Source organism: Gobius niger (assembly GCF_951799975.1).
Source record: "Gobius niger genome assembly, chromosome: 11".
In the NCBI taxonomy this organism is placed as follows: domain Eukaryota; kingdom Metazoa; phylum Chordata; class Actinopteri; order Gobiiformes; family Gobiidae; genus Gobius; species Gobius niger.
Window position 1 is genome coordinate 26461521 of NC_136862.1, and position 16682 is coordinate 26478202.

Sequence of the window (16682 nt, forward strand, 5' to 3'; positions counted from 1 at the left end):
TGGCCACAGCCAATCGTATCATCGTATCCGATGACGTATGACGTACCCGCTGTAAACTTTCGAGCTAAACTATTTAGAACACGGCCTAAAGCTCGATCGAAAAATAGCGTCGCGTCTGCTGCTGTCATGTTTGATCCGTAAATAAACTTTTTTTTTTTTAATCCGTAAATAAACTACAAGCTTCCGTATATTGAATAGCTCGTCATCATCTTGCCGTCCCTCCTCGTTCTGTGATTGGTTCCCAAATCCATGCGAACATTTCGGCCATGGTCCCCAGGCTGTTGTGCAGTTCGAAATGATTCGAGCGCACACAGCAGCATGGTGTTAGCCAGGTTACTGTTGGCCTGCAGTGTCACTACTTTTGGTGCAGTTTAATGGTTCGGCTGGGGCGGGTTTATGGGCTGTAGGCTTGGAACAGCAGGACAGACATAAAGTCATTGGTGGAGATCTGTCTGTTTTCTTGGCACTTTTTCTTTTCTTTTTTTTTGCAACATACTGAGATTATTGTTACTATTCAGGCTTCAGGTAGGTTTCATTAGATGCCCTATACCTGATTTATTTATTTTTGGTTCCAAACAATGGACGAGAGAGCGAGGACATATTTTGTTGTATTGACTATTTTTTTCACATCCCAATTCTAGAACACTATCCTGCATGTTCATGCAATTGATACAAATGTTTTATAATTAGATGCGCTGTGTTTTATTTACAACATACTGAAGGGGAATTTAGTTTACTAGGAAAAAAAAGGGCATAGTGCCACAGAGCCTTTTATGTTGAACGTAGGTAAATCACTAATCCAAGTGAAAACTGCACAATAAGCCTGTGGTGCGCTAACCAGCCAAAACAAGTTAATTGAATGTGGCACTTGAAAATAATTACAATAAACAGATTACATAACATTATTAAGTTAGAAGGACCTAATTTTCGAAAGGTTATGTTGGTCTAAATAATATTACAGTATAACTAAAACAAACACTCTTTAGGTGTGATACTCATGATCACATAAGGTCATAGTGCTAATGTAACATAATGAATATGGGGGCTGGGTAAAGTAGGGTCAGGGGGCCCCCGGAGCTGAACCATTGGCCTAAAGCCTGTAAATATCAAAGGCGTTGATATCGTCCTAATCATTTTGCCATCAGCTCCAAATCACCGCATTTGCTTTAATCTGGGGACGTACCCTTTTAAATATCTCATTTTGAACAAGCAAAAAAGCTGTTTTCTTCCGTGGAAACTACTGCAGCAATTTCAGATTTCTAAAAGGTCTTGTCAGTAAATTGACAGTTCAAGATGAACGTCTTTGACCTGGAGATTTAATCCAAAAGCCCTTCATCTAAAAAGCATTGACCTCTTAATTGTAATACATTATCATCGACACAACAACAGCCCGCGCTGAACTTGCGCTATTGTCTGCCTTTTGGGTCTGATCGTATGCATATTTGATGTTAAAATATTCCCACCCTCAGCCTCCAGCTGCGCCTTCATCTCCATACTAAAGCGCCGCGCACGCTCCCTCCCCAACTTCACTTCACTGTTTATCTACCAAGTGAAATTTCGCCTTTTTGGCAGTTTTAGACAGACATTAAAAACTCTATTCACAAGTGAGGCTCACGGCACAATTACGAAGGGTTAGAATAGATACGTTTCTTGCCTCTTGACATAAACAGTTTTCCTTAGTGTCCATTTGTGAATAAGTCTATTGCCGATCTCAATTAACAGCTCGAGTAAATCTAAACTTGCCAAAACCACTCAACAAAAGACACATAAAGCAGTATTTCCCCTGCTATTTCTACATGCTGTAAGCTTTGAGAATTTGAAAATGACTGGAGAATTGTTTCAAGAAAAAAACAACTGAATTGGGAGCACAATGTTGGGCCCAAATGCATTAGGAACTATTGTAACGATTAAATATACATGAAGCATAAGAGTAGGTTCATTTGTTCGACGTTTTCGGTTTTGTTTAAATATTTATTGCGTTTTTGGGGCTGACCCAGAATTTGCCTTGAGTGAAACGAGAATCACCACATTGTTTTAGCTCAAGTTTAATCGTTGATAATGTGCGTCGTTGCTATTTTTAATCACAGAGAGCGTTCCTTCCTTCACTTACAAAGCTCTGAACGTCCAAGGCAACTCGATATTCAATGACCTGTGAGTTTTTTCAAGCTCAAAAGTTCAAACATTTTCATTGAGTGAGACGGGTGGAGTACATGGAGGGCATGTACATAACAGAGGCTGGGACTCTGGTTCTTCTCAACTTGTGGAGAAAGTAGAGACGTTGATTACTTTTCTTGACCAGTGATGTAGTGTGCATGGTCCAGGAGAGCTTCTCTGTGATGTGCACACCCACAAACTTAGTGCTGGTCACCCTCTCCACTGCAGCACCAATTGTTAGAGGAGCAGGATGGACCTCTTCGAAAGTCCACAACAATCTCTCTTATCTTCTCCACATTTAGAGAGAGATTGTTCTGTGTGCACCACATGGTCAGACTGCTCACCACACTCCAGTAGTTTCACTCGTCTCTGTTGCTGATGAAGCCCACCACTGTTGTGTCGTCTGCAAACTTGTTGAAGAGGCTTGAGTCGCACTTTGGGGTGCAGTCATGGGTCAGCAGAGTGAACAGAAGGGGACTCAGCACACAGCCTTGGGGAGCGCCCATGTTCAGTGCGATGGTTTCTCTAGGACTTGCCGCCGACATGTTTATATGGACAAATTCTGTGAGAAATCAATACCTTTGGATATTTGAACCGAGACATTGATTTTCTAGTTTCCTTCTTTAAAGGGACTAGATGCAAGTTGGCCATTTTATGCTCACTACTGCCACCTCAGGTGTAACGTGTAACTGCACCTTCTATATTAAGCTCATGCATGACGGCACTTCAGACCCGAATTAACACATTTTTGAGTGACAGTGCAGGATTTTAGAGGCAGTTGTGGTGAACAGGTCTGAGCTCATTCGACACATTAGGACATGGCTGGAATATGTAGGGGGATGAAAATACATAATTTTAACATTTATAAACTCTGTATAGTCCCTTTAACATCTTAGTTTTAATGTCATAGTGGGAAAAAAAGGAACCAAACTTTGCAATGCTTCTTTTCTGACTTTTTGTGGAGCCGCTTATTCATTCACAAATATTGACCTGGTATCTACATTATGTAAATCAAATATGGTCATTTCCTTTTCTGGGAGACGGCTGTGCCTTTAGCCCAAAGAGGGGGGATTTTTAATATCTAATTCCTGTCTGATTTATTGAGCTTTTCTTTCTTCTCTAATGAACAGCTTATTCAAAAACTAAACAAAATCCTCTGGGTCTATCCATTATTTAGATTTCGTTGCTGAAAATACGGCCCCTTTCTGAAAACACAAAATGACAGAAAACTATTCACCTGGAGTGTCTCGCCTTAACACACCCATTAGATTATCATTTAGAACCTCTTATCCCCCACCTTAACCGAGCGCATTTTCTCCAGTTCGGCTTTACCCAAATCTTATAGCTTCTCGACTGGAGAGTTTACAGCCTATAGGCCAGACTAACAAAACTGATAGTACATTTTTTGTCACTTATGCCACATTTTTTAACGCTTTTTTGACATGTTTTTGTCACTCTTCTGTCACTTTTTTGTTGTGTTTTCGTATCTTTTTTGTTGTGGTCTTATTGTTGCTTTTTTGGGTTCATTTTTGTCACTTTTTTGTGACTTTTCCATCACTTTTTAGTCATGCTTTTGTCGCCTGTTTATTGTGTCGTCTTCATACCCGTTTCCGTCGCTATTTTTTAATTTATTTTAGATTCGGGTAATGCCAAACTGGACAAAGTAAGCTCTGTTCAGATGGGGTTGAAGAGACTATGTTACCAAACTAGCTTACTCGGTCTGGGTGGGGGAAAAGGTTTTCACCAAATTGTTTCCTCCTACTCCTGCAGGACAGACGGACTACCTGAAGGTTAAGGCACCATCAGCACTGCAGCAAAAAGCAGACGTACTTTTGAACAAGCTGTGAGTGCTCAGCGTCTCTCGGAGTTCGACAAAGCCCAAATTACAGTTTTCTTTCAGAAGTCTGGTTTCTAAAGAGCTTCAGACTTTACCGCCCGCTGTTTTAATGCACTGACTAAAAGCATCCTCCCAAAAAACAAAAAAATATCACTGCCTCCTAACCTTTCTCCCATTCTTCAAAAATGTGGCACCGTGCTGGCCACTTCATATTTCTAAATCATACTTCTACCAGGAGAACATTTTACACACAAAACATGTCGGTATAGGCCAGAATAAATACTCAAAACTGAAAAGTAACTCGCATGAACATCTGGCAGACAAACCGCAAAATTGTATATTAAAAAAACATTTCTGAAGAATACGCCATCAAAAGTAGATTAAGAGCAACATTTTTTCCCCATCCTAAAGTGAATTGGTAGACATTATTGAAAAGACGCTATACATTTAATTAAAACACTTTTATCCCCCAGAAGCACAAGCTTTATTGTGTCAATGATCCTGAAAAACGAACTGGGACGTTAGAAATGCATAGGAATGTTGGGAGTGAGTTTAGACCCAACTAAAAAAATCATCATTTACAAACAATGAAAGCAAACAAAGATCTATATTTAAAAAAAAATCAGGTATAGAGACTTTAACGTGATAGTGTAAGTTTGCAAAGTGAGGAGAGACAGAGTGAAATCAACCCTCTTTAAAGGGACTATATGGAGTTTAAAAATGTTAAGATTACAGTATGTATTTTCCTCCCCCTAGACGTTCCAGCCATGTCCTAAGGTGTAGAATGAGCCCAGACCTGTTCACCACAACTGCCTCTAAAATCCTGCACTGTCACTGAAAAAGGTGTTAATCTGGTCCGAATTGCACCAGTTTAATATAGAAGCTGCCGTTACGCGTACGACCTGAGGCGGCAGTAGTGAGTATTAAATGACCATCTTGCATCTAGTCCCTTTAACCAGAAAGCCCTTCTTATGGTGCATTCCAGCTAACTGGTAAATTTCCTGCCTCCACTTGGAAAAATACCTTGTAACACTGCTCGAAGTGGCAATTACAACTTGAAAAACTTGGAGACCTCCAGACCGCTCCCGGTGGTGGAGCGCAGTGAATGATAAAACTGTACCGATATTGGGTATTGGCTACAAATATCCGAGCTGTTTACATTAATGTAAGTAGCCTGTCATATACCCAAGGATATTTAGTGTAGAAAAGTCCAGTGATCCTTGTTTAATGTTTACCCATTCGTTTATCAATAGATATAATTGATGATTGATCTGTAAAATTATGACAATAAAATATAACTTTATTGATCTTAAAATGGATGAAAGAGTCAATTACATTTTTCACTCAGAGAAAGCCACTTTTAAGAAAGTGGTATCGATAAAAAAAAAGTACTTAAGAAAAAGAGATAGGCCTAAAATGTTAGCATAGTTTGAGCTAACTGTTAGCATTAGCTGCTTTGTTACAAGTTTAATCACCTGGAACACTCTGAGGTCGTAAGTCGTCATTTTCAAGTGGGAAAGATACCAGTTACCATTAGTTTGCAAAATGAGGGGAACGGGAAGGAGGGACATTACAAAGAGTAAGACATATACAGTATATATTATTACTTACTTTGCATTAAAATGCAAGATCAGGTGGTCAATTTGTAAAACATTTAGACTTCCAGACTATCACTTTAAGGGTCAAGAGTTAAGACTTCATTTGCAAATAAATAAAAGCAACTTTATCTTTGACTTTGAAAACAGATTTCTTTGACTTTCTGACCCAAATCAAGGCAAATGTATTTACTTCAAGAAAGTTATACTTACTTCTCAATTACTTTCTGCAGTGCATTCATGTTCTTTCTCCGGCGTAATCTCTGCGTTGACTGAAGTAAATCAGTATTGTTTACCCTCTCGAGTTGTCTCCTCAGTATCTTTTTTTCCCCCCTCTCCGATGGGATATGGAAATAACGCCGCCACGCGCCGTAATGTTGCTGTAAATTCCTCTGGTGAAAATGAGCTTTTGGTTGCTGCGATCCATCACCTCGTCGCATCCTCTGCCTCTGAGATTTCTGTGCTTTGGTGGATTTATGTCCCAATTCAGCCGCCGTAGAGAGCGATCTGTCTCCTGCTCAAACGTCTCCTCAGTTCACCTCAAAACTTTTGGACAGATGCAGAGGGAAAAAAAAGAGAAAAAAAACATCAGTGTGAGTGTGACTTGGTGGAATAGTGTCGCTTCACAACAAAAGGGTGACAAGTTCAATTTCTGGTGTGAGCAAACGAAGTCACGGAACAGAATGGCAGACATTTTCTTTTGCACTATAACATTTCTGACTTGGCTGCTGTTTTTTTTTCAGTAGTGGCAAAAGTTTTTTTTTTGTTTTTTTTGCTAGAGAAACTTAGGCGGAGTTCACCCTGGAGAGTTTGTGGCCCACTGCAAAAGTGGATTATAAGAAAGTGAAAAAGTTCTACTAAAAAATCTTATTGAAAGAAATACAATGTAGACCAGATCTAGTTTGCTTAGAGAAGGCCAATTGTCTTCGCTGTCAAAATACCAAGGGCCGAACCTCCCAATTGTAGCAAAGTAAAGCACCACTTTTCACAAATGCCAGTGCAGAACATACAGTATATGACTAAAAAGGAGTGTTTTACCAGGGAATCTGTAAGGAAATTACAGTATTATCCACATTTTAGAGTACTGTAACAAGTGAATTTCTCCTTTGTGAGATCAATAAAGGTTTATCTTATCTTATCTTATCTTATACTTAAGGTCAGCACACACTACACGACTTTTATGCCCGATTTTGCTGTAATTCTCAGTCGCGCCGAGTCGTGGCTAGTCGAAGACAGTTGCACGGAGTCGGGTCTCGTGTAGTGTGGGCAATAGAAAGACGCGACTAGATTCCAGTCGTAGGAAATCAACATGTTTGACTTTTAAGACACACGGGAGAAACATGGGTGATTTTACCGTTTCTGTGAACACACAGAAAGCAGCGGCCAATGACAAAGTGATATAAAGACAGAATAACACCGGTTGAAAGCTACATTTCAAGCGCGAACAGAGTTTAGCGGCACTTACTGAGTTTGGAGACGAACTGTTCAGCTTCACCTCGCGGCTAGCAACTAGCTTCTCCCCGCTGTCTCCTCCACATCCTCCATCTCTGTTCTGAGGCCCGTCTCCTTTTCTTATTAAATCCACTGAAATACGTCCCGCTTCTTCGTGTCGCCGACTTTTACCTCCTTTTGACAGAACTATAGCCAAGTTGAAGGCTTAGTAGAAGTAGCCTAGCGCTGTGATGTTGTGACATTGTTGACACCGCTGACCAATCGGGACACGCACACGTTTTCCCACGCTCACAAACATAGGCCTATCTTTGCAGATTTGAGTTTTTGAAGGGGAAATGAAGCGGTAGACAGGACAGACGCGCTGTGTTATGAAACATCAGCTGTTCGGAATGTTGTAGTGTGTTCGCTCTTACGAATCTCAGTCGTTATGTGTGAACCCCCAGACGCTCTAAAATTGCACTGAATCCAGTCGTGGACCCCCATTCTATATAAAATTGTTTGAGATTAGAAAAGTCGTGTAGCGTGTGCTGACCTTTACCAGATATTGGAGCTCTGAATTTACTCTGTGCATAACTTCAAGTCATAACAACACTGTCCTAGAAGTGACTTCCTGTTTCGATCCAGCACGCCGAAATAAAAGCACACAGCTCGTCTCATTGATTAGATCAGCAGGTACTTGAAACATTACAAGAATATGATTAAGTACACACATGTTGAGTGTTTTGTCTGTTTTTAGTTAAGAAGAATTGAACTAGTTAAGAAAATTGAACTAATGAATGAGATGGTGCTTTTATTTTGGCGTGCTGGATCGAAACAGGAATTCACTTCTTGGGCAGCGTTGTTGTGATTTGAAGTTATGCACAGAGTCGGTTGTGTAATAATCTTTCTGAACCTCTTAACCCCCACCTGAACTGAGCACTTTTTCTCCAGTTTGACTTTACCCAAATAAAGCTTCTTGACTGGAGCTTACAGCCTATAGGCCAGTGTAACGCCTTATGTGAAAGCCAAGACCTACAAAACTGACCTTCACGGATCGTTTTGCTTGCACTGTTGCCGTGTTACAGTCACTTTGGTCATATTCTTTTGGTCATATTCTTTTTCCTCACATTTTCCCCACTTTCTTCTCGTTTTTGCTGCTATTTTGACTTTTCTTTTTTTAAAGAATCTTTTTTAAATTAGATTATTCTGACCAGTATTGCAACTGCAGCTAGATTTATGTTGTTGTGCTCAACATACAAATTCAGCTCACGGATGAAATTTCAACACTATTAAAGAAAATGACTTTTATACTATACTATATTTGGTTAAATGTTTGTGGATCAAGGTCAGCATTTGAGTCATTTTAATCAAAACGTGTGACATGGCATTCCGACGAACACTTCTTTGAAATGAACAGAAGAGCCATAAATCCCACCGCCAACAGCTGGCTGTGCGCAGTTTGCACGCTGCACCTCTGTCGGCGGGAATTTCTTTGGCGCAAAACTTGTAATTCAGAATCGGCTCGGCTTTACGTCTCCCATGGGGGCAATTGGTTTCAGCAGCATCAGCGAAACTCGTAAAAACAGTCACACTGCAATAAATACTGTAATAACATAATAAAAAGCCCAGACTTGCAGGCAATAAGACAAATAACATCTCAAAGAATGCAAACAGAATGGAATAGAATAGAATATGAGTAGAAAGACAATTTGAAGAGAAGATTGACACAACTGTGGGAACGTTTGTGGAGAGTGGGAGTCGCCTTGTGTTGTCCCTCTCCCTAACCTTTTGGAATATGTTTGTTTTCAGGTTTGGATGTGCGGGGGCAGAATGGAGGACATCCCCTGCTCCAGAGTGGGCCACATTTACAGGAAGTACGTCCCATATAAGGTCCCGGGAGGAATCAGCCTCGCCAAGGTACGACAACACACAGACAGGGTTTTTACATTAAGCTGTACCGCTAACATTGCTCATGTCATTGTCTACAGTTGTCATAACTGCTTCAATCAGTGACAAAAGACAATGAGGTCATTCGTTGGGAGCCACAATTTGCTTCATGCATTCACTTTCTCACGTTATAGTTCCAGCTCTCAGCACACAGTGTTCACTTGATGCTAAATACATCACGAAACAACAGAGAATCGCTTCAATGTAGCGAGGGTATTCGTGAGCAAAGCATTACAGGTTTTCGATGTAAAAGATTTACAGTTAGACCTTGCATACTGAACATGCTCCTGTAAGCTTAAAAGGGACACCTCATTCTCACACAAAGAACAGACTGTGCACCAAAGTGTCATAATAAAATTTATTTACAGGCTAGGCATTTTCATTTTATGTTCTTGAAAATGTTATGCGAGTTATCGTCCGAGGGCTAAGCTCAGTAGCAGCACAGTTTTCTCGCAGTAATTGTACTTCTTCCTATATAAGTTGTTGCAAAATAACAAATAACATTACAATTACACGGTAGCATTGGCTAAATGTAGTTTGCATTGTATAGTTTTGGATTGTGTTGTCAAAACAGCAAAGATGGAATTTTAAATTGTATGATACTGTTATAGCTGAGTTATTTCTCACATAAAAGCATTTGGGCGATGCAGCGTGTTAGATCTTGACACAGAAGCTTTTTTGCAGCTTGTTTCTCTAAAAAAAATGTAAGCGCCACTCAACACCAAACTCCACCCACATTTGGGAATGCCATAGTCGGTGCACGACAAACCGGCATGTTCAGATAAACAGACGATAGGAATATATGGCCTCGATGGATCATGGTCAGAATCTTCCTACCACTCGTGGTAGGACGAGACCCGGGGTGGCCGGTCGATCCGATGAGCAGGCCTGAGGAGAGGCCAGGCGGAGGAGGGGCGGGGGAGGGTCGTAGCGCGGCTGAGAAATGGCCGAGTGATTGACCGGGGGGGCTTAAGAAGGGGACCTTGGCCGATGAATGGCTGAAGCAGGAATAAGCAGCTGCTATGATTGGCTGACGTGAAGGTGCGGCTTGAGCTGGAACCATGATTGGATGATTAGTGAAGGTTGCCGTTGATAAGGCGATGAATGAAGGCTGCAGGTACGTCCGGGTTAAATTTGCGCTGAAGCTTTATTTGTCACACAGCTAACTTCTCGTCGGTGTGCTAAGTGCTCATGACCTATACGCGCATGGTGCTGTGTGGATGGAATAGTGAAAACCTACATTTCCTCTTCCTCCTTCCCTGGGCGTGATCGCGGAATTAGATGGTCGTGGTAAATTGTAGTTCACTGTTTAGACATGAGGGGGCAGCACACACACAACGGAAATGCAGAATACACATTAAAGCAGTACTAAGTAACGTGTTTACCTTAATAAATCCTTCCCTGTGGGGGTAATACAAGTGTTTATGGGATGCTTGGAGGGTCTTTCATCTCCCCCTGGTGTCTCTGACCAGAAAACCATGTTTGCAACTTGACTGCCACCGGTCCGGAGAAAGCAATACACACTAATGGAATCACGAAAAAGAAGCTAACATGCTAACGGGCAAAGCTAACTGCGGGCTAACGTCACTTTAAACAGTATTTACAGCAAAGTTTGAGTGAAAAAAATACTTCCATTGTATATTTGGATGCACTGTAACCCTCTTTCCCTTCGCCTTTCCTGTCGGCGTAGTATTTACTCTCCAAGACAATTAATAAGTTAAAAAATCTTAACTTTCTACGACACCTGCAGTTGCGCTTATGGCCTCTAGGGGGAAGAGTTACTTAGTACTGCTTTAAAATGACAAAAAAGTTAACTGGAAACAGCTGACAATATTCTGAAAACATAATTTTATCAACAGAAAAAGTTTGGTATTTAGTTGCTAGTTTTTAGTTAGTGTAGGAAAGAGTTTTGTCGTATTTTCTGGACTATAAGTCGCACCAGCCAAAACAGTCGTAATGAAGAAGAAAAAAACATATATAAGTCACTCCGGAGTATAAGACGCACTAGCCATAAAATGCCTAATGGGATAAAAACAACAGGCTGAATAGGCATACAGAATGCTAACGTGACACATTACACAACAAACTAAATAGGTGTCTGTTATGTCAACGTCCCATACACAGTTCAGATAACTAAAGCATAAGGAACACATCACTGCACCGTTGACAAACCTCTCCCACCAGCATGTTTTTCAAGCTCTCATTTGCAAAGTCATTCCTCTAAATGTGGCCATCGAGCTTTTAGCCCGTGATTAGCTTTGTTTTGCTTTCTTCTAAAAGTAACCTCCGCTTCTCGCTCACTCCTTGCTTTCTTTCTGCTGCTCGATTAGCCTGCAGTGCCCACTAGTGGCAAAATTCTATAACTGAGTTAAAAAAAAAAAAAATCCACATATTAGTCTCTCCGGAGTATAAGACACACCCCCTGCCACACTATGAAAGAAAGTGTGATTTATAGTCCGGAAAAAAACTATATTAGTACAATAGTTGAAAAGCAGAGTCAGCTCCACTGGGGAACCTTGTCAGAATCCTGATGTCTGTTCCATGTATTTTTTCTTACCATACCCGTTAGCCACTAAACATTGCAAATTGTGACTGATGAAAATGCTCGTGGCTGTTGTCAACCCATCAATCACACGTGGATGATGTCAAAGCCTGGTTAAAACTCATTACTGGATGTACAGACAAGTGACACCCGCGCTGAATATTACACAAAAACAAGTTTAGTTTATTGTATGGTGTCAGATACTTATTTAGTAGCCACTAAATGCTCTCTTTTAATGTATTAATGATGATAAATGTTATAAATAGCATGAAACACATTTTTATAAAGTCCTACCATTCATTTCTATGGAGAGATGATCCACAGTACCCAAGACACTGAATTAACCCATATTATCCTGTTGTATCATAATATGAAAACTCCATTGTCCACTTCCCTTGATTGTCTGCCTTTGTCAGCTAAAAATGTGCGAAACCAGGAACAAAACTACATCTGGGTGGCCAATGTCCCTTTTACAAATTCACCCTGGGACCACCATTCATCATGTCCGCCACGTCTATCGCCTCAAATGCCCCTCGAATTTGGCTCTGTCCGAAAGCCAGGGTTTTGTTTTGCAGCAGCGGACTTGAAAGCGCTGCCGCGAGGAATGCAAATGGCCCTGGATAGATCTGACCCTGTATGTAAAGAGCCACATTTACATAAGAAACTCTCAGCGAACTCTTTTTTTTTTTTTTCTCCACAGGAAATACCGGCTTTAATAAGATCAGGCTCGAGTCTGTGCTGCTTACATCTGCACACGAAATGCCTTTGTCAGTGGATACTGTAATTAAAATATTTTGGGAGTATAAAGCATGGACCAGTAGTTCAAAAGTCTTTCACTCCTTGCAAATTGATACTTTCCAATAGAGTTTTTCCACTTCTTGGTTATTTCTGGAGCTGTCCATGGTGCTGAAAAGCTTCAAACTCTCTTTTCACTGACTTCTGCTGTATGTATTTTGAGCCATTTCTATTTGGCCCCCAGTTCAAAATATTAGATATAATATTTAATCAAGAAACCAGATGGATACTGGGCCAGACTTGTTATTTGGGCAGTGAATTTAAATGATATGAGAGTGACATTGGAGATTTTGATGTTTTTAATCCCTTCTTTTCTTTAATTTTTTAAGACCAAAATATCTGGATGTTTTCGTCATCGTTGTTTTATTCTCATGAGCTATACTATATAAAGTTATAGTTTATAGTTATAGTTTCTTTGACAACGTCATCATGAAATGTTCTCGACAAAACCAATAACCACCGGTGGTAGTGGTAAAAAGCAATCAAAGACATCTTTTAGTAAACGTTTTTGAGTTGTCGCTGGGGTGACCTGTAGGAGCAGTGAACTGCCAACGTTGGCCGGTGCTCGGGAAACCATCTCCAGATGTGAAGCCAGGCTAATGGCCAGAAGGATTAACCTATTGTACTTTGTTTTAGTGGTAGGGGAAACACGAGTACCCGGAGGAAACCTTCACAGACACGGGGAGAACATGCAAACTCCACACAGAAAGGCCATCAATCTGTGAAGCACAAACGCCAACCGCTGCGCTACCCCCTGCTGACAGATGCTATCTATCAGCAGGCTGTACTTAACTTAGGGGTATGAGAGCAATAGTTCTTCATTCAGCTGCTGACCCATTCACACCAACGCGATTGTCTCCTGTCTAGCAGATTCTTGTGGATAGTGGGAAACGTGTGTTTGATCTGAATAAAACCATTGGTCAGTGGAGGTTGTGAAGCTAGTTTTGGGCGATGATGTTGATCCAGTCTCTCTGTTGCTGTTACCGACTGGGGCTTACTGTATTCCGGTGATGTCCTGCTCCCATTAAAGTTATGGGTTATAGCTAAAGAGAGGCAAGCCCATTCATAACAAAGGTGCATGCCATTTTGTAGTATGGTTTATAATCCAACTTGACACAAACAAAATGGACCAGAATGAGTGATTTGAAGAAGTTTCACACCTGGATTTAAAACCATATGGTTCTGGGTTGTTTCAGAATCTGAAGCGCGTGGCGGAGGTGTGGATGGACGAGTTCGCTGAATTCGTTTACCAGCGTCGCCCCGAGTACCGTCACCTCTCGGCCGGCGACATGACGGCGCAGAAGGAGCTCCGGGCCAAACTCGGCTGCAAGAGATTCAAATGGTTCATGAAGGAAGTGGCCTGGGACCTGCCCAAGCACTACCCCCCAGTGGAGCCCCCTGCTGCAGCCTGGGGAGAGGTACAGACTTTTTTTATGATGTTTCGTCTAGAGAACAGTATTGTGTTGTCATCATCGATCTATCCAACAATGATAAAACAGTTAGATAGAGGCATTGGGCAAGACACTTCACCCTTTCATTCATATTTCCTTGATCAAAATCTTGTTTTGTCACTTTACATTACAGCCTGGTGACCGATTTCTGTCAAAAGTTAATTTGCTGCTGTAATGGTTCGAGCAACTCCTGTACTCCTTCCTTGTTTTGAAATACTTCTTTTGCATCATGATTGAGAGCTGCGTGGGAGATAACGCCATCAGAAATATATTCATAAATCCCACGCTTGAAATCTATTTCCCAATATTTGATGATAATATTTTCACAAGATACTCCTCAGAGATTCGATATCAAACGAACACTAAAAGGAAACATCCGGGCGAAGAGTTATGTTTTTTCTCAGCTTTAGACATTTATACAGTGTGTGAACGGAAGACAAATGTTGTGGGAATGTAGTTTCAATATTAGCGGTTTGTATATGATTTGCTTGTGCAGCAGAAGGCGACGGACAACTTTATCATCTGCATTTAGATGGATGGAGCTACGTTTTAGGTTCTAACCAATTGAGTTAATGTGAATTGTAAATAAAAGGGGTCTTAAAACTGATCCTTGGGGAACACCCTTGTTAAAGGGGGGCTGTTATGCAAAATTGACTTTTTCAAGCTTTACATCATGTTATTATGTCATTCCCTCATTAAAAACATGCCTGAAGTGTTGCCCTGGAACATTCACGTATTTTTGAGTAATCTGTAAAAACTCTGATGGCGGCCATTTTAGGGATAGGTTTGTCTGAGTCCTCCTAGGAACGCCCCCACCTCCTGGAGACGCCTCCGAGCTTTCGTCACCAGCCGAGTAACCAACCACTGCTCCTCAGCAGAACCCCCTCCCCACTGATGCCACAGACAGCGTGTGGAGGGGGCGTGTCTGAAAGGGTCAGAGGTTCTTAAAGAGACAGAGGCCTATTTCAAGACATTCACTAGAGCCATTTTGAGAGAGCAATTTTATACAAGGCAGTTATTCTAATTTACTGCATTGACAGACCAACAGAAGGTTTCGTCATCATTGTAGTGTGATATAGACTGGTGCTATGTGATTGAAAAAAGCATAATACCCCTCTTTAAGACTTATAACGTCAGACTGGTAGAGCTCAGCAACAACTGCCTGGTTGTACTTTTGCGTCATGATTGGGAGCTGCGTGGGAGATAACACTATCAGAAACATAAATTATATCCATTTACAGCAGAGTAATATGATGTGAGTGGGAAATTACAAACCATCCCAATGTCTTTTGCCTGATATTAACTCAACCTAACTTCACTGTCGCTGCAGATCCGTAACGTGGCCTGTGGGATGTGCATGCAGATCAAGCACTTTGTCTCTGGGAGCCCCATCCGCCTGGACACCTGCGTGAAGAGCAGGGGAGAGGTCAGCTGGAGCCATGGGCAGGTAACACCACACGTTGTACACACAGACACGGCCTTCATGAACCGCCAACTATCCAGTTTTTTGACAATACCACTTTTTTTTTCCTGAAGTTGACTGCTGTTGTTGTGGTTTGGCTCGAGCAGGTGCTGACTCTAGGCTGGAGGGAAGACATCCGTGTGGGCGACCCTCTGCACACCCGAAAGGTCTGCTTCGACGCAGTGTCCCACAACAGCCCGGTGACTTTGTACGACTGCCACGGGATGAAGGGCAACCAGCTCTGGAGATACAGGAAGGTACAGGCGAAGGGAATGACAATATCCACATTAAAGAAGAAGTCTTAGGTTGCTATTCTGCACCAATCCCTTTGCACAATAATGGCATGACAAAAAAAAAAAGTAAAAGGATGAGAAGTCCTTTGTTGTTTCGACTTCACTGATGGGGAAAAGCGAAGTTGATAACTGATCGCGCTTTGTAAAATGTAACGCACAATTAGCGTCACCTGCGGCTAATGGCTTTAAGAATTGTTTCTGAGCTGAGCCGGGAGCAGCGCATCCATCTTCCTTTTGTTTTTTGCGTAATATTTCGCAGCTGTAACATCCCCGCTGCAGCCAGATGAATGCGCCGTGGTCAGCTAAGCCCCATTTAAGCCAATTAATGAATCACTTGAGTTTGAGGAGGCCATCTGTTAAAGACGATAATTAAATAAAGGCAACCAGGAAACGTGCGGGAGTTTTTTTATTTTCAGATTTCAAATAGAAAAGAACATTTTTTCAATAGAGAGGGTTTGTTTTATAGAAAGTGTCTCAGCGCGATGACTCAAGCTCCTTTCTTTTCTCTTATTGGAGGGTGCTTTAAGGCGTTATTATTTATGGCCTTCATTAAACCCATTAGGTTTCGCACTAGCCATCGATCCTCATTGTACGCGGATTGGCAAGTGCATCACAAGCTTAATGATACACTGTCATACAACATAGACACTTGGCACAGTCTCTCAAAAGAGTTCAGCTAATGGCATGGGCATAGCAACCACACAGACCAGTGCAGTCCGACTGATAAGAAATGTTTGATTCGCAGTTTAAATGTCATTATTTTTCCTTCCAAAATGTTTTTTTTTCTGGTAATTGGTTCCATGTGCACGTTGCTCTGTAAAGAATGTTCATGTCTGGTGTTATAATTGTGTGTGTCGTTACTGAATGGCAGATTATTACATGGTATTTGAGGACGCTTACTAGCTATAATCTTTTTGTAGGGGTGATAATAGTGAATGGAGTATTCTATCCTGCACTGATAACAAATCGAGTTTGTCAGGCATGACTTTAGAGCTGGTTTCATACTCACATGCGAAATCCATATGAGCCGCTGGATTCTGTAGGAACCGCAGCCTTTTAAGCTCTTCGTTTTTGGACCAAACTGTGGGGCGATGTAGTCCACATATGAAATGACCAGAGCTTGTGAAATTTGCTTGATTACTTTCAATGTCAAAGCTTTAATCATTGTAATTGCT

General features: G+C 41.4%; 1 protein-coding gene across 1 annotated transcript in view; it reads left to right on the plus strand.

Annotated features, from left to right (window-relative positions):
* LOC306970117 (polypeptide N-acetylgalactosaminyltransferase 10-like) overlaps positions 1–16682 on the plus strand; it is a 72610-nt gene that overhangs the window by 53769 nt on the left and 2159 nt on the right. The window contains exons 8-11 of the mRNA XM_079565977.1: positions 8827–8934; positions 13498–13719; positions 15083–15199; positions 15322–15471. Of these exons, the coding sequence (XP_079422103.1) occupies positions 8827–8934; positions 13498–13719; positions 15083–15199; positions 15322–15471 (597 nt within the window). The remainder of the gene's footprint in view (positions 1–8826; positions 8935–13497; positions 13720–15082; positions 15200–15321; positions 15472–16682) is intronic.